This window comes from Zootermopsis nevadensis, unplaced genomic scaffold (genome assembly GCF_977971745.1).
Source record: "Zootermopsis nevadensis isolate Lab colony 2312 unplaced genomic scaffold, Znev_1.0 Znev_ptg000010l, whole genome shotgun sequence".
Classification (NCBI taxonomy): domain Eukaryota; kingdom Metazoa; phylum Arthropoda; class Insecta; order Blattodea; family Termopsidae; genus Zootermopsis; species Zootermopsis nevadensis.
Window position 1 is genome coordinate 1148865 of NW_028259142.1, and position 19022 is coordinate 1167886.

Consider the following 19022-nt stretch of genomic DNA (forward strand, 5'->3'; position numbering starts at 1 on the left):
CTATCGCGCGTGTTTTGAATCCAAATACCCCGTTCATGCTACACAGGTGTTGCTCCCCAGTACGGCCACTTAGGGTAGTGCCCCAGTGAATATATTGGTTCACATATTACCAAACGTTACGTGTGTTCACAGTACACAAACTCATTCATACACATGAACATGATAAATATTCATAATGATCAGAAAGCAATCCACAGAACATTTCTAATTCAACATCTGCATTCCTTCAAATGCAAAAAGAAGGCACTTTCAATTGTTGCCTTGCCATTACGCTATCCCATCAACAAAGAAGTATCATGACTGGAACGTAATTTGTTGGTACACATAGCCAATGTTGAACACACCACAAATTATCATTCTCTGTGAATTAATTGATCAAAGTTCTGTAATTTCACAAAAATTCTAATCACATAGCATAAAAATGAAATCTAGATAACAGCATTATCTTATTATGAATATATGGTATAATGTATGCTTGAAATATTTTCAAATCTACTTACCTCCTCTCTTTAAAATTGGATGTTGGGTGTTCTTACAATCAAGGACACTACACCGAGCCAACCTATCTGTAATTTTTCTTCAAAACTTGGCTATGAAAACTAAGTCGTTAAAGAGTGCATCTAATCTACTCAAAATTTTTGGGCAGTAAAAAATCTTTAAAATTACTCCCTTTTAGCACTCAGATAAAATTACTTAGATAATTTTGCAAATAATACTAATATACAATTCAGAAAAACATCAAGATCACATCAGAAATATAGTGCTCTAGAATGTCAACCAGAGTGGTATTATAATATTTGAAACACGTGCATTCTCAACAACTTGTACACCCCTACTTTAGAGAACAACCCTGGAGTAATCATGTAAAAAGTATTTCAATTACACTGCTTGCAATTCCAAGATTACAGTCCACCAACAGGATTGATTCAATAGAAGTGAACCTCTAACTTTCTAACTTAAAAGACAAGTTACTTAGACTCTAATGAACATTTAAGATCAGACATTACCAAAAGCAGAAATGAAGCTGAAAATATGTGGAAGGAAACCAACATAAAGTTCAAGGGCAGAATGAAGGATTAAGTTATGAAATGGAGGTGGAGGGACAAGTGTAAGAACAAGAATAAATCTTTACACAATCACTTCTTCAATATATTCATCAAGCATTCTTCCCTTATTACACTCTCTTTCATACACATTACTACCAATTACTCACAGCTAAAATTTCTCAATAAAAACTATATACAAATGATAATTCACCACCTATAAGTTACAAGTTTATGTTAAAAATGACACAGTTACGCTTCTCTCTGGAAGCAGAGGCTGAAGCAGCTACCAGCTGACAGTCACGAGTGGGCAAGCTGTGGACCAACAGTTCTACGGGCTGCGTATCATCCAAACAGTATACAATATAAAATTACTGTCACAAAATAAACAAAAACAGTAACATGACACACGTCACAAAGACAATCAAACTTAAATGTACATGTCATTATGGTCTTGTAGGTGATTACCAGCATTTCACAGGAGGTAATTATGGAAGTGATAGTTCCTCTGTAACCATCTACAAAATCCCAACCCAGAAGACAATAGTCAAAACTTTTGCTTGAGAACCTCAAACCCTGTGTAATTGGATATTCATGTCGCTGATTGTGTAAAAATATGCACATTTATATCTACAAAAAAAAAATGTACTCAGAAAAAAGTTAAGAACTTGCTCAACACTTCAGAGAATTATTCTACCTCTTTGGTTGTAATGTGCATCGATGTTGCTATGTCCAATGATACACAGAGCCTGAGCAACTTTGCCCACTCCTGTTGGAATGCACACATCCCGTCCACAATTTTCTGTCTAGAAACAGTCCTGATGGTTCATTTATAGAGGGTTCTTTCACGAGTCTGCAGATGGTAATGCCGCTATAGACCAGCACTCACTGCAGGACCCACAGCATTCATTAACAGAACAAATTTTGTTCCGATGACATTTTAGAGAACAATTAAACACAATCACTTCCCAAGTATGATCAAGATAATTGGCTCTATTCTGCAGAAAGAATCAGCTCCCTATAAGACATCATTACAAACATGACTGGTTATGAGCTGGGTTCAATTCCACATCAAATTTCTAATTAAATTTTTATCGAGTATAAACGTAAAATAAGAAATGAAAGTGTACAAGTACCAGTTCTTGATCAAATTGAGGACAGCATGACACGAAGTGCTTCAGTGCAGCACCCTCGACTCAGGCGCCTTGACATCTGACTAGCTACATACTAACATAAAAAATATTAGCCAAGACGGTACAAAAATTTAAAACTAACATACAGTTCTAGGTAACCTATAATTAAAACAATAAAGTTCTTCCAACTGTAAATATGAATGATAACAAAATAAAAAGTTGGTAAAACAGTTTTCACGCTGCCACTCTCGAGTATAACTTTATTTCAGCCCGATGCTACTTTGTACAAAAATAAAAGCCCTAACTGAATAACGCAGACATCTCAATTTATTAAGATCAGGGCTTCCCAACCTCTGCACACTAAAATACTGCACAGCACAAAGCACATCAAATTCCTGTCATACCATACACTGTTACACTTTAATTTATATAGTTCATTATGATATGCATTACAGTTCGCAGAGAGACGTAACAGATGGACGATATTTTACGAACAAGTAATAAATGAAGAGAGGAGCACAGGAAAATATTAAAATTAAAGATATAAATTCTGGGCAAGAATATCATTGGTACAAAACAAACATGATGAAAAATACCAAGGTATAACAAAGAAATAGCAACACGGGTCAATGACAAGACAGAACAGGGCTAAACAAAATGTCACTGCTATTACCACACTTTCTGAACTGCTGTCAATGTGTAGAAATGCAACTGGACTAAAAATTTCATGGCATGCAGGTTGGTTGAGAAACAAATGATAAATTATGGTCAACATTTTGGCAGAGATGTCCAATATGGCACACCAACAACTCAGCCTAGCCCACGGTTTGAAACACTTTGACCAAGACGGTACACCAACTATAAATCTAGAAAATGTGTCTTAGACTGGATGCAGAGAAAACATGATCGGATAATAACATGCTTCAAAAAGATCTTTCGAAACTCACTATCAAATAAGCTCAGCAATTATAAAAATATATTACGACATTAACTTTTATCTAATCCTACTGACTGCTTTATTTTCATATCAGAGCGACTAAAACAATGTTCGGACAGTTCGTCACCACCGACAATTAGGCACTCGTGTCCAACAACCGAGTACCACGTTCAATCCCAGGTAGTCCTTCCTGGATTTCCGACAAACAAAGTAGCACTGGGACAGGCTTTCTCTGATTACATCAACTTTCCCTCACCATTCACCATTATACCAACCTTTCATCATCATTTATCACCACCCTTGAGGTCATCAACAGATATGGACACCCAGCACATTATCACAATGTTGCTACTCACTTGTGGTTTTACGTGTGCACTGGCATCGTGCTGGACTCGAGAGTAGGGGATGCTGAATTTTGTTTGCAGTGGATTCAAATACAGCAAAGAGCATTCTGAAGATTCATCCCTCCTGCTTAAGTTTCTATATGTAGAGTCATTTGATCGACTCTTTAAGAATAAGTATTTTCCATGATGTTTCCGAACTGAGCAATCAGACTATTGCAATTACTTCAAATAAAGAAAGGGGTGGAAAAAAGGCCAAATGGCTTGAAGCTGATACCTCAAACAGCCCAGAAAAATATGACAGTACAAATACTGATTAAACAAGTTTACAATGTACAAGATGTTGGTGCAACCATCAGTATAAACCATTACATTGGCTCTGAGAGCAAGTATGTTCCGACGTCAGCGCATCATAACTGCTGCTGTCTCCACACATGCAAATTTCCCTGTATAAAGACTGTTCATCACTTCGTATTAATCGGACCTGTAACGTTCATCTTCAATAGCTGGTAAATGTGCTAAAAAATTTGCTTGTTTATAAAAATACTATTCTTCTATTACATGTATATAAATTAAATGACAAATACAAATGGAGATATATATGTGACTAAATATCATTTAAACTCCACGTCACAGGCATCTCTTTACTGAGATCAGACGCAAGTACACATAAGCCAACCTGTTTCCGACATAAAGAGAACTTGTGGATATTAAAAAAGTAGGTGAAGTCTTAAAGAAATTATACTTCATTCCTTTTTCCACATTTATAAAATTACGGAAAAAGGTCATTTTCCCTGCCACTAACCTATTCTTCGCAAACAGCAAATATTTCAGCACAAGAACACGAATGAAGAGAAGACATCACAATTAAGGGTCATCTTGAGAACTTCGCCACAGATGCTGCACATCAGACAGCAGCACTCTTCCAAGTTCTAAACCACATAATCCACACCGCTTCACTGGTAAGAAATCTGTCGGAACATGGAGCTGATCTCCTCTATTGTCTTGTTCTTCGTTTCAGGAACCTTCTTGTAAACGAACAGGACGAACAGAGCCAGCAGGATGGTAAAGATGATGAACACATTTCCACCCATAGCTTCCTGCAACGGCAGACAAAGAGCAAAAACATGTACTCTAATTTCAGTGCTTATATTTGTCTTTATGCATACTGATTACTGATTCTTTTGTCTGTAATAAATTTCTACTTCTTTAACGAATACTCAAATATTCCTAATAAATTTAATTAACCTAACACCATGTACGTGTATGGTGGAGCGGACATATAGCTTCATATAATCTTAACCTTAGCACTAGGAGGAGGCGAGCAGTAAGCTTTATTCAATTCCAAAGGGTTTTGACGACGGTAGTTTACACTTAAAATTCCAGTGACAGAGACTAGCTCTATCTAATGGACCCAACAGAGTAGGTACCTCTCACCTGAAGACGGAGGCAGAACCAACCTCTGAAACGTCGTGGTTTTAAAGAACAGACGATGGAAAAAGTCCTGACAATGAATAATTTCAAGAGTAAGCTTTATACCCCAGTACCCACTGGATAGGAGGCAGGGCACGCCCAAGAGCTGGTCTGGACAATGCGGCATAGAGAAAAATCTTGCCTGCTTGTAACCTAGGCACTATACTGACTGAACTAATACAGCATCACTAATTTAATTAAGATCTGCTGATGTATAAATGTTGGTTGAAAATCATCAGGAAGAAACAATTTTTAAGAACTAAATATAGGTGAGAATACAACATAAAAATAAATCATAGATGAGTACAGTGTGGAGATGTGAACTGAACCAAGAAAGGGTCAAATCGCATGAATCTGCGTACCTCTGGATTCATAAGAACAGGAGGTTCAATGACCAACTGACCTGCAGTGGCAAGAAGCCAATGCCAACGATGAAGTTAGCAGTCCAGTTGACCGCAACAGCAAGGCTTGTTGCCGCTCCTCGTGCCGATTGGTTGAACAACTCCGACACCAGAAACCAAGGGATGGATCCGGGTCCGATCGCAAACATGACTACAAAGAGGATGACCAGCAGAATGCTAACATATGACACCCACAACGCAGCATTCTGGAACAAAAAACAGTTCACAATTAAACAAATTAAAAATAAGGACAGAATTTCAAACTGCATCAATTACAACTCTGAAATGAACTTGCAGTAGACATACTGAGCACTTATGAAAAATGTAAATTGTAAAAGCACACTTGAAATTTGCTTCAATAAGGTGTGTTTTGTATCATATCCACAGCTTTTTCCTTCTAAGAGCTACAATTTCTTTAAATCAGGATCTACCTGTAAATCACTTTGTACATTAACTTCAGAAACTAAGAATAAAGTCATAGATGAAGCATCTGTGAGTAATGTAAAGACATCTCGTGAACAGAATCACTACAGTCAATTAAATATCCATACCTCATATCCCTATACACAATTTTTTTCTAATTTATTGTTCAATTTCTGAGATCCCAGGCCAGTCACTTCAGCGTCAAATTCTCTCCAATAATTTCCTCCGTTTAGTGTTCTGGTCAACGGCACCTCACAGAATGAGAAAACTGACTATCAATTTTTGTCAAGTACCTGCACGTAGGCAAGACTGATGGTGAGCAGCACAGTGGTAACACACATGCCAGCAAATCCAATGAGCAGCAACGTTTTGCGGCCTGCCTTCTCCACAATGACCATCGACACAAGCGTCATGAACACGTTCACCGCGCCCATCCCTAACGTAGCATACTGTGCGCTCTTGTCGTCCAACTGCGCCATCCTGAAGATCTTCGTCGAAAAGAACATGACCTGGAACGAGACAATGACATCAAAACTGGGCACTCGCTACATCTCGTTGCACTCGACGCTCGTCAGTCAATTAACACCAACACTACACAACAGACTACAGGGATTTAAATAAACAGTTCCCATATAATAAAAGTTCATTAGCTAATTAAAGCATACTGTTGTGTCAAATATTAAGAAATCAAGTTTAGAATTGCATACTGAAAATTGATGCTATGAAGGTACGTAAGGAAAAGTTCACACACTTACAGCATTGATTCCAGATAACTGTTGAGCAACCATGACCATCATGGCAATCATGAGTGGTATACGCAGAGTCGCATTGACAAACATCTCTTTGATGGTCACCTTGGGGACAAGCTTCATCGCCTCATACTCATTGCGCATGTCGTCCATCTCGTCATGAACCTCGATAGTGCCTCGCAACCAGGTCAGTGCTGGAGCAGCGAATCACAAACACCTCTTGTTACTGATCTCAAGACATCATGAATACTCATCACAATGTCTTAACAAAACATTTAGTACCAAAACTCTACAAAAATTTGCCAGCGATCTCCGATCTCGGAAGTAAAGGCATCATCATGACCGACGTCTAACACACCAAAAAAGCAACAAACGACAACTAAACTGCCACATTCACTAACATTCTACCTTGCGCTTTGCACTTCTATACAGGAAACTTGGCAACCACAATAATCACCTCTCTGGGCCTCCATTTCTTGTCCCTTACTAAGCAGCAAGTATTTTGGTGACTCAGGGCAGATGGGGAGTGTGACCAGCTGGAAGATCCCAGGGACCACTGTGATTGCCAGCAGGACCGGCCAGGATTCCTCAGTGCCCAGGATTGATTCCAGGCCCAGAATTTGTGACACCAGGATGGAAATGGTGATGACCAACTGATACACGGTACCAACCTGAAACGTAGATCATATCACGGCTTTATATTTTTGGCTAAATTTCATAGCAGAATAAATATCCAGTTGTTCCGTTATATCACGTCAGTCTGAATTACATGCGGCATTTCTACACAAAATGATAACAGAGTCTCGTTTTAGGCGTGTCTACAACTAAAGTAGCAGAAGTGTTCCTATGGATTTACACATTCAGGAATTTTGCTAAAACCTGTAAATACATTACATTTGTGGTTAAAATCAGACATTAATAATGAGCACTTTAAACATGAACATCCACGTGTTTCTGCACACTGAAATGAATGAGTGGGAGGTCTCCAGCTTGAGGAATCCTAGCCACATACACCACCCATATTAAGGTCATTAACCACAGATAATTCTCTTGTTCAAAGGTCAAATTTTAGTGGATGTGCACAGAATTGTTAAGTTAAGCATACATTTTTGAACTTGTGTCTTATACAGAAAATCATCTGTTTATTAATTTGATGATAAAGCTGGTGTATCTCTTACACCAGTACTTTTAAAGTCCCAGAAATACGCTGTCAATTTCATAATGAAGGCAGCAATCTAACGAGTCAACAGCGGAAATTCATTTTCACATAAAACTACATGTCATGAAAAAATTTTCTGCATATCTTACGGCAACAACATAAATTAATATTTCTCCGAGTGCCTTACCGCTCCTCTCAGATGAACTGGTGAGATCTCAGCAAGATACATCGGTGCCAGGCCAGCATTCAGTCCAGAATTAATACCGATGAAAAATCGGCCAATGATGATCATCTCGTACGATCCTGCGGCTTTTGAGACACCTACAGAAGAACGACAACATGACCTAAGAGATTTTTCCATGAGCAAGCAACAGAGAAGCTACAGAAAAAGATCATGTTTTGTCTCATTCAGTACTGGGACTTCGCACCTTCAAAGATGGCAGCAACCGCAACCAACACGTTGTTGAGCAGGAGACCGCCCTTCCGTCCGAACCGCTCTGCAACGATGCCCGTGATGGCACCTCCTATCATACCACCCACACAGAAGATAGCTACAGCGATAGACCATATGATGGTCACTTTCGATTGATCCACGACCTGGTCTGTCCTGTTGTGTTCGGTCACTTTAATCCAGTCTTCGATGAGCTGCAACAGAAGTGAGGAGTCAGAAGTAGGCAGCACAGAACAATGATGTGACGACTGTCTGAGCAAATCATGATGGTTCTCATGTTCCAGAAGTGTAATTGTGTTACAAATGTAGTTTATTGCGACAATAAATGTATTTATGAATGTGCCTCCCAACACGTAACGCAAGCCAACTGCCTTAAACCCCGTAGAGCCAAAGTTCATCTAAACATTATTTAACAATTCAGTCCGTACCGCGAAGAAAACACTACACTTCACCATTACGAAGATCAACTGGTTTACCCTTTGAAGCCGAAACTCGCTTTAATTACATTTAAGAATTTAGTCCGTACCGCGAAGAAAACACCACACTTCACCATTACAAAGATCAGCTGGTTAACGCTGTTTAAGGAAATAATCGATGTTTACAGTGAGAATCACGCGAAACACAAATACAAAATGCCACGGCAGTGAGTACGAAGATGGCTGTCTTGTGGGTTGTAGCAACGTGTAGTCACTTAAAGAGGTCCTTGCTGCCTCCATCATCAGGGCGATCAGACTACACGGCGATACAACCCAGAAGACAGCCGCCCAGCTTTGTAGAGCTGCTGGTGGTTAAAGCAGGTTACTTATGTCATCCCAATTCGCTTTGAAGGGTTGAGCTAAGACTTCGTCGTAACCTCAATGTGGGCAGGCGACTTAATTTCGAAAAACGCATTCCAGGCTGGACTCGATACTGAAAAAAACAGCGAATATAATGTAAAACGATGGGTCGTAGCCAGAGGCACGCGGGCCATTTGATAAAGTGCCAGGAGGCAAGACACTTTTTTTTTGAAATTTAATATTTGCAAGTGCAGAAATAAGGTCATTCCGAGAATAACAAATTGCAGCTGTTCGTTTGAAGCGAGACTGAGCTATTGAGCACGAAGCGAAGTTTGAGTGAACGTACAAGGGAGTACTTCAAGTAATTAAAAGATTATCAATTCGCGAATTTATTTTTATTAATTCGGCATTCAAATTTCCAGTGAAAGGCGTCTCTGGAGCGTGAGGGGCGACGTCCCCGCTGCTCGTAAGTGTCAATGTCAGGACCATTACATCTATAAGAACTGCATGACGCAAGAATCACCATGGCAACGGCTACAACATTCATAAGCGTTATACCACAAGGTACAAGATCACGAAACAGCATTTGTTTGTTATATAAACAGACGACAAGCAGAGATCACAGATTACATGCAGTTTCATTGCATTTAAACCATGACGGAAAACAACTCAAACAAAGGTTACAGACCTCAAAGAAGTTTGAGAAACCGCGCAAACGATTACAATGATAAAAACCAAATATGGCGCTGTCTCATTCGATTACCCATAGGAAACATTTATTAAGGAAAGGTTGTAACTCGAACGAGCCACGTTTGAGATTAATACAAATCATGTATCATCACAGAAACACCAATGACCAGACTATTAAACCAGATTAGAAAGTCTTTAGCCATGAACCCAGCAACTGAGGCATTGACAATTACCTCACAGCGCCTGACGACCCCGCAACTCAAATGGCTTCTCTGTGCTGCGGGTCTGCATACTCCGACGTGTGACGTAAGCCGACCTCATTTCGAGATTCACTCTCAGTTTCATTACGCCGTGTCTGGGTGGTACAATTGTTATGAAGTGTTTGGCAACAAACGGCCCTCGAAAGACGCTGTATTCTGAGCAGTGTGTAAGAAATATGGATATTAGGCGACTTATAATGGGATTGTTTTTTTCACATTTCTTTACGGCGACTGTACCAAACTGCCTGGTTTGCTGACAATGCTCTAGAAAGTTTTCACCGGTCACTTTGAACTCGTTTGTTTTGTAACGTCATTCTTACTGCTAATGCAGGCACAGCTGAAACTTAGAGGCGAATAATAAAACCCGGACATATCGCCTCGGCCATTCTATCTCGTTTCGAGATTCGTTTACCGACCTTTCATCAACTTCGAAGGCCAAGAACGTCGAACGACAAGGTAATACAGAATTATGCGTCTCGAGAAACTGAGTAAAACCGTGAAAACATTCAACACAGTCGGGGTCTCCCGAACGCTTGACACTGCACCGAAACGTCGCATTCAAACTGCGCGGCCAAGGCGGTACAAAGTGAACGGCGAATTTGTCTTCAAAAAAATCTAAAGCTGAATGTCGTGTGGCTGTCACCCTTTTCCATTTCACGTCCTAAGACCCATTTTAATATTATCCTCTCATCTCCGACTCGATGTACGAAATGTCCTTTTTTTACATAAGACGTCATCATAAGGCTATGCATTTTCTGTTTCCCCATTCATACTGCATTACCAACCCATCTCACCGAAATTATACGAGAATTAAACAAAAGCCTTACCTTCTGGGGTGCGTTTACAACTCCAGTGTTGTAGCCATGTTGGAAGGCCGACCCGAGCGCCGCAGCGGCAATTGCGAAAACTAGGCGCCCGTTGAAACCCTGAAACAGGGACAACAAAAATATGAAGGGATCGAACTAGGAACCTTCAGAACAAAAGCACTACACTGCAACGCTGTTACACTAATGTCCACACGGTCAGCTAGAATTACTACAGAAAAAAACATTCAAAGACATCGGAGGTTTTCACAGCTGTAAGGATGCCGACGTTGGTCCTCTGGGTTGTAAGCAGCTGCTTCAGTCCTGAACATGGAGGCAGTATGTCCCTCCGAAACGTTGGTATCTGCTTCCAAGTCCACTCGGCGTTGTAACCCAGAAGGCCACTATAGACGTTAGATCTCACACAAAAATAATCTTGTTTTATGGAATAGTCAGGAGAGAAGTCCTCCACTGGCCATCAACTTGGAGCACACACAACCTCCTCCCCCACCCGCGGTGATCAACAAAGACGAGCGACCAAACTTTCACTGAATCCATAACAATTCCTCTGACGTGAAAAGGGGTGTCCAAAGCATGGCAGTCATTCAGGCTGAACAGAAAAGTTGCACGCGGGGCAACAGAATTTTTCTTTGAAGAGAGAGAGAGGAAATTGGTGGGGGGGAAGTGAGAGACACTTCGATAACTGGGGGGGAGAAAGAGCATCTTATAGCTAGAAGGTCCCCAGGCAATGCCCGCTCGTCCTTCTGTTAAGGATAAAGTAAGAGTGAAGGCGTTAGTGTGATGATTGGCATAAAAGACGGAATTTTGAAATTTTGTATTAGCGAAAGCTGAGGCTATTAATTTGGAAGTTTAATATATAATTTAGAAGTTCCTACTGAGGGGAGGGGGGTAAATTTTGACGGCGTTAAGGGGTGGTAAATTTTGATTAATTTAAGTCGGGAGGGCTGCATGAGAAGCTTGCAGTGGCAACTTGGAACTTGGGAACCATCTCAGCATTTGCTTGAAGACAGAGGAAAACCAAGGAAAACGTGTGTCGAGATGGCTTGAACCCGAAGCTCGTATTTAAGAATTCGGTCCGTACCGCGAAGAAAACACAACACTTCACCATTAAAACGATCAAATGGTTAACTCTGTTCAAAGAAATAATCGCTTTTAACGCTGTGAACAGTAACTTATTCTTAAAGCAGGTGGTACACATGATAAACCTTCCCTGGTAGTTTATACTGTAATTAGACAACTTTTCTGCAGAAATTATGAGGAAAACATAAGAACGTTCATGGTCATTGCAACAAAATTCCACCCAATCTTGAGACAGTCTAATCAAATCCTAATCTTAATTACTTATTTAAAATAAACCGTAATATTAGCCTAGATATTTCAAGTACGCCATTCTAATTGCAGGCATCTATCAACAGATTAAGAAAACCAAAATTGCCATTGGTCAACCCCCCCCCCCCCAAAAAAAAAAAAAAATGTACGTCTTCGCTGGGAAGGCTCTGGGTACAAAAATGGCGTTGTACCTAAATCAAAATAGAAATTTCTCGTTCCATTCTGGCAGACACTGAATACGTGTGCGAGTGGCGTTATGATGATATGTGATGATCGGGCAATTTCCGTTTGCTAAGCCGATCAATTGACACTGCAGTTCTTCAAACTCTGACGTCACGCATGTGTTAGCGTTACGACACTAATAAACTGATGCAACTTCCAAGATTTCGCGAAAATAATAAAAGCCGAACGAACCACGAGATCGAGTTTGTGACGCAACTGTTAACCCTTTGAAGCCGAAGATCGTCTGAATATTATTTATGAATTCAGTCCGTACCGCGAAGAAAACACTACACCTCACCATTACGAAAATCAGCTGGTTAACCCTTTGAAGCCGAAGCTCGTCTTCATAATATTTACGAATCCAGACCGTACCGCGAAGAAAACACTTCACTTAACCATTAGAAGTCGAATCAGGCGGTACCACATAAGATTTAACAAAAGAACATCCCGGTCAAAGCCTTGTTACCACGCACTGACGCTCACGAACGACGGACAAAGTTTCCTTCAGCACGGTTTTTCGTTTATTTCAATGTCAGAGCGGAATTACGACTGGGGACTTTTGGATCATCATTCAGATATTTGGAAGAGAGAGTAAGGATTCAAAATTAAAAGCAGATTAAATTCGGGCGACGCTCGCAACCATTCTGTTCAGAAAGTTTCGTCTGCTGTCTAAAATCGTAAAGATTAAAAAAATACAAAAGTATAATTTTGCCTTTGGTTTTGTATGGGTGTAAGGGAGGAACGTAGACTGAAGGTCTTTGAGAACGAGAGGAATATTTGAACCTAAGAGGGATGAAGTACTAAGAAGCTCGAGAAATCTAAATAAAGAGGAGATTCATAAGTCGTACTCCTCGCCATTTATAATTAGACTGACCAGGTCAAGGGGGGTGAGATGGGCAGGGCACGTAGCACGCGTGGGACGGAAAAGAAATGCATTCAGGGTTTTGATGGGCGAACCAGAAGGGAAGAGACCACTAGGAACACACAGACATAGGTGGGAGGATAATACTGTTTTCAATACAGTGAATATTAAACGAAATATTTCTGTTTCTATCAGCTTTTCAACCCCACGAAGTCGAATCTCGTCCAAGCAACATTTAAAAATTCAGTCCGTACCTCAAAGAAAACACGAGTCTCCTTGACAACGATTAATCGGTTAACGCGACTGCCCTGAATGTCGACCCGAGTCGAGTCCGTCGCAGGCAGATCAAATCTGAAGACATTCCAACACCACTAAAACTCACTGAACTCGGTCGAGGGGGTCCAGTGGTGCAATTACGGGGGGGGGGGGGCCACAGCCCCCGGCACTGTCCTCATGAAACATCTGGAGCCTGAGGTGACCGAAATTTGGTGCAAGAAATCTGCGACAACATTTACGACAAGTTTATTTTTTTAAAACCACACGAGTCCACAAGCGTTAAAGACATCTAACGTCACGAAGCCTTCTTTAACAAATGAAGGTACATCGAAATTTTGACGAATGCACTACAGCTTACTAGTTGGTACCCTCATCACTGCGTTGCCAAATATCTGGATACCTTTCCCGCCTGAACCAATGTAAACAACACATATCTTAAGATAAAGCCACGTTTATTTGTCGACGTACGCTCTACAAAGTCATGCCTCACGACACCATTTGAAGATACACCTGCATTCGTGAGATCGCGGGTGAAATCGTCCACCAGATAAAAGAAATATTGATTACTCACGGATCTTTTCAAGAACGGCATCCTCTAGTGAAACACACGACTTGACTTCTGTATCTCCTCGAGGCTCTGGAGCTTGTATTGACCGCTGTATCATGTTAAGTACGTGGCGCGCGTTTACATCACAGGGGGGCTCAACCACGAACCAGCTCTTGCTATTGGTTGGAATCGTGGGTGTGTAGTGGCTGGCAACTTCTGATTGGCGGGCGGCTCTAAGTACCGTCTGCTGGCAACGAGCCTCTAAGTTTCAGAGGAGGAAAGGAATGTTGAAATAAAAAGATAACGCACGAGTACTGGAAGACTGTGGACCAAATTTAGAACGTTTCCATGGCATGGGCGGAGGGGGACAGGTCTGTGTCGCTTTTCTGGAAGAGAGGAACTCGCTCCCCGGTCGAGTGACGCAGACAATTTTTCATTTGTTACGGTGGTCTAGCGGTTAGAACGCTGGCCTTGTAATCCTGGGGTCTCGGGTTCGATTCCCGGCGGTGCCCGAATTTATAACTTGTGTTGGGCAAGGCCGTGGTCTGGGCAACACGGAGTTTTCCTCCGTGGCATCCCAACAATTACTCCATTCACACACACAGAAGAAGGCAATGGCAAACCACTTCTGGATCATCTGCCAAGAACGTATATGAACAGGTCCCAGTCCGAGAAAAGGATGGAAGGATCCTGTTCATATGGACCTGTCGTCAGACAGAACACTAAATAATAATAAGATGAGGTGGTCTAGCGGTTAGAACGCTGGCCTTGTAATCCTGGGGTCTCGGGTTCGATTCCCGGCGGTGCCCGAATTTATAACTTGTGTTGGGCAAGGCCGTGGTCTAGGCAACACGAAGTTTTCCTCCGGGGGCTTCCCCGGTTTCAATTACTCCATTCACACACAGAAGAAGGCAATGGCAAACCACTTCTGGATCATCTGCCAAGAACGTATATGAACAGGTCCCAGTCCGAGAAAAGGATGGAAGGATCCTGTTCATATGGACCTGTCGTCACACAGAACACTAAATAAATACGTGATGATGCTTTTGACATTTTCGAATGTGTCTCATTACGTGTTACCTAATGCGAGAAACGCTAAATTGGTTCGGCTGTGGAAACTGAAGTTGCTTTCTGCTGTAAATATCGTAACTTTCTCCTTCTTCTAGCAGCCAAGCAAAAACGAAAGAACTCGGAAAGGAACTTTTTGAAATAGTGCTTCAGATCTAAAGCATCAAAGTTTTAACCCTTCAAAACAGAATGGTAACTATATGTACCACATGCCTCTAACATTCGGTAAATCTGCATTCTGGCCACAGAGCATATTTATGGGTTTAGTGTTATTTCCGCTGTAAACATCAATAATTTCCTGAAATTGCGTTGTCATCGAGACTCGTGTTTTCTTTGAGGTACGGGCTGATTACTTAAATGAGTTTCGTGCACAGAATTATGATAACTGATAATGGGCGAGTCCCATAAGATGGGGTTATCGATGTCTGGAGCCTGCACGAATCGATAACAGCAGACACCACGTGGTACTTTGTAAATACAAAATTGCAGATTGTCGTCGTTTACACGACACATTATACTCTCCCCGCGAAAAATTATAAGTGGGGGGGGGGAACCGAAGGTTACACCGGGCATACAGCACTGGACACGGAAATCGCACCGAGGCGACATCAGAACAGGGGGCCATATGAATTTCCCTGTTGCCATGGAAACCTGAGGTTCACCACCGCCAATATACCAAGACCCGTGTCCTTCATATTTCCGTAGCATCGTTATTCATTTGTTCACAATAGCAGGTCAGAAAATAGGTGACCCTTCCGGTCCCCCGGGACTGCAAGCGTTGTACAGCATGGGGCAGGCCACGAAAACATTTTTCAAAACGAGTTGTTCTCAGTTCTGCATAGTCGCTGGCCTTGGTGTTTACTAACTGCAAACACAAATCTACTGCACGAACACTAATCAAAGCAGGAAAACGATTTGCAAGCTGCGAGTCTTTAGGAGTTAGAATCTTTTGCCTTCCTGTGTGCTGAATGCAGACGTAAAGATTGTATGGGTGTAAAACGTGGTCTGTCGCATAGACGGACGAAATGCCTCGAGGGTGGGAAAACTCGAATATTATAAATTGTACTCTCCACCAGAAATCAGAATTATCGAATCAAGGAAGATGAGATGGGAGGGGCGCGCAGTGGAAATGAATAAAGCGTACAAAATTTTGGTTGCGAAGCCCGAAAGGAAAAGACCACTCGGAAGACCGAGGCATAGATGGTAAGATATTAAAATAGATCTTGAGGCGACATCCCATCTCGCTCAGGATAGAGGCAGTTGGCGGGCTTTTGCGAACACGGTAATGAACGCAAGTTTCCACAAAAGACCGGGAGTTTCTTAACTAGCTGAGCGACTGCTAGCTTCTCAAGAATGAATCTGCTACACGGAGTTAGCGGTTTAATTAATCCGGTCGGAGTTTCCATTACAGTCTGACGTTAATTCTAATTTACTACCGCATGGAACTATGAGAATGTAACGGGAACTGGCTGCAAGTTTCCTCGTTACTGACGCACTAACGCACCGTTATCTCTCTGCGGTTTATGGCTACCATGAAAACGCGCCTTTCCAGTGAGGAAAGTTTCAACAGAATCTGTTACGCAACCGCCATATTTATACACGAAACATTTTCAAGTGTTCTGTCATATTCTCAAATACAAATAAACAAAACAAAACAAGAAAAACATAATAAATGGACAGATACAGAGAAGCAAGGCTGACTGAATCTGCCAACGAGACTTGAACAGCATTCTGAGGTTATACGAAAACGGATTTCCAGGACTTCATGAAGATGGAAGCGATAAGTTCTTCCGAAGCGTCGATGACCAACTACAGCAGTGGTTTTCAACCTGGGGTACCCCCGGAGGTACGCGAAGACATCTTAGGGGGTACGTGAAATTTAAAATATATATATTATTTTATGATAAACACTGAATAATCAGTAATGTAATTTATTTTTGATGTAGATTATATACTATGTATAACTTGAATTATACACCAATAACTTTCGGGGTACAAAGTTGAAGAGAAATTATATCTGGGGGTACGTGAAGACATTTTAGGGGGTACGTGAAATTTTAAAAAATATATTATTTTACGATAAACACTGAACAATCAGTAATGTAATTTATTTAATTTATTTTTGATGTAGATTATATACTATGTATAACTTGAATTATACACCAATAACTTTCGGGGTACAAAGTTGAAGAGAAATTATATCTGGGGGTACGTGAAGACATTTTAGGGGGTACGTGAAATTTTAAAAAATATATTATTTTACGATAAACACTGAACAATCAGTAATGTAATTTATTTAATTTGTTTCAGATGTAGATTATATACTATGTATAACTTGAATTATACACCAATAACTTTCGGGGTACAAAGTTGAAGAGAAATTATATCTGGGGGTACGTGAAGACATTTTAGGGGGTACGTGAAATTTTAAAAAATATATTATTTTACGATAAACACTGAACAATCAGTAATGTAATTTATTTAATTTGTTTCAGATGTAGATTATATACTACGTATAACTTGAATTATACACCAACAACTTTGGGGGTACAGAATTGAAGAGAAATTATATCTGGGGGGTACGCGAACAAAAAAGGTTGAATACCACTGATCTACAGGACCACACAGCATCACAACTCAGACGACTACTTGTGACTGTCGGAAAAAATGCCAAAACCTACGAAACTAAACATGGATGGTAACAAAAGAGAAGATAAAAAGATTTGTAGAACGAAGTTGAACACGGTTATCTGGTGGCACTGAGGCAGCTGGTGAGTGGGTATTGAACTCTTCACAAGGAACGAAACCCGCGTTGGACAGGAAAGGAGAGTCGCAGTTAAACGCGGGGGTCAATGAACTTTATGAATGCTGAGAGTCGGTCAGGCCCACTCCACGCCAGAGACCACCGTCTACGCGTTTATATATACACGCGACGCGCTTAACAAATTCAATTTGCGGTCTGCTCCAGATTTTACCGAGAAGACACCTGTCACCACGGCATAGCTGCGGACGGCCAACAAGGGGCGGTTCCGACGTACAGGGGCTGGCGGATGCGGGGGAGAAGCTAACCAATTCCTCACCGCAAAAACAAACCTTCTGGTTCATTGAAAGGCTAGGGGAATATTTTACTGAGCGAATATCAGATTATCAGAAATGACTCTGCCCCATTATTTGTTTTCTCAGTTGACAAAGATGTATAAATGACAATTTTGCGTGTTAAGATGACTTAAGTGGGAGCTGGATTCAGTATGACGACTGAAAATTGTATTTTACAATGTGTCCCGTTTTGTTAGGCCTTCAAAGCAAGTTCTGCCGCCTAGTTTAATAATCAGTAACTCAGAATTTTGCACACAGAGTGTACTTATGGATTTCTAAAGGTTTTACAGCGACCACTTCCCCATCAAAATAAACCTTCCGATCGTTGTCATGGAGACGCACTGAATAAATACTGGACTGGAATTAAAAAAAAATCACACCCTGCAGATAAATACCTACCACTCCTCTTTTTTCTTTACTGACGGTGATAAGATGAATCACCAACATTTCACCTCACAAATTCCGAACGATTTTACGAATATAGTCTGAAAATCATTGCATCAGCTTTTGTGTCCCAACGCAGACTCGAACAGCAGCAGCGACGTCCACTTACAGCCCTGCCACCAGAAGAACAATAGACAGTCGGCCGGTATCACAGACCGCTTCACGACCGACAGGGCGTCATTCGTCAGCGGTGGGTTCAAGAGCAATTTTCGTTCGAGTCGGACCAAAATTTAACGAACGCTTCACATAAGCTGACTTTCTCTCAGCTTGCTTCGACAGAGGACGGCGTCTCAACCCTCCCCACACCCGCGGACACGTCCACACATCAGCGCGGACCAGAAGGTTATACGAGAAGACGATTTACCGAAAGAGCGCTACAATTTATAAAAAACAAATGCCACCAAATTAGGCTCAATTACGTGTTCATTTCTGTCGAAAATATCGATCATTATCGAGTTAATTGAAACTGTTTTAGTGTCGATTATCTTTCGTTATCAGATAACAATTCTCTTGCTGCA

The 19022-nt window shown here is 41.1% G+C and overlaps 1 protein-coding gene across 14 annotated transcripts in view; it reads right to left on the reverse strand.

The window, feature by feature from the left end:
- Positions 1-1127: 1127 nt before the first annotated feature.
- Positions 1128-19022, reverse strand: part of LOC110827291 (solute carrier family 2, facilitated glucose transporter member 1) — a 48151-nt gene continuing 30256 nt past the window's right edge. For 12 of the 14 annotated variants that reach the window (XM_087346131.1, XM_022058810.2, XM_022058811.2 and 9 more), the window contains 8 exons: positions 10664-10762; positions 8088-8304; positions 7847-7980; positions 6958-7171; positions 6507-6694; positions 6045-6260; positions 5331-5534; positions 1128-4554 (listed from right to left, as the gene is read on the reverse strand). In XM_087346131.1, coding sequence (XP_087202257.1) covers positions 4411-4554; positions 5331-5534; positions 6045-6260; positions 6507-6694; positions 6958-7171; positions 7847-7980; positions 8088-8304; positions 10664-10762 — 1416 coding nt within the window. In that variant the 3' untranslated portion in view covers positions 1128-4410. Of the gene's footprint in view, positions 4555-5330; positions 5535-6044; positions 6261-6506; positions 6695-6957; positions 7172-7846; positions 7981-8087; positions 8305-10663; positions 10763-13920; positions 14060-19022 lie in introns of those variants that run through there. The other 2 variants (XM_022058825.2, XR_015534445.1) reach the window with 2 other exon arrangements.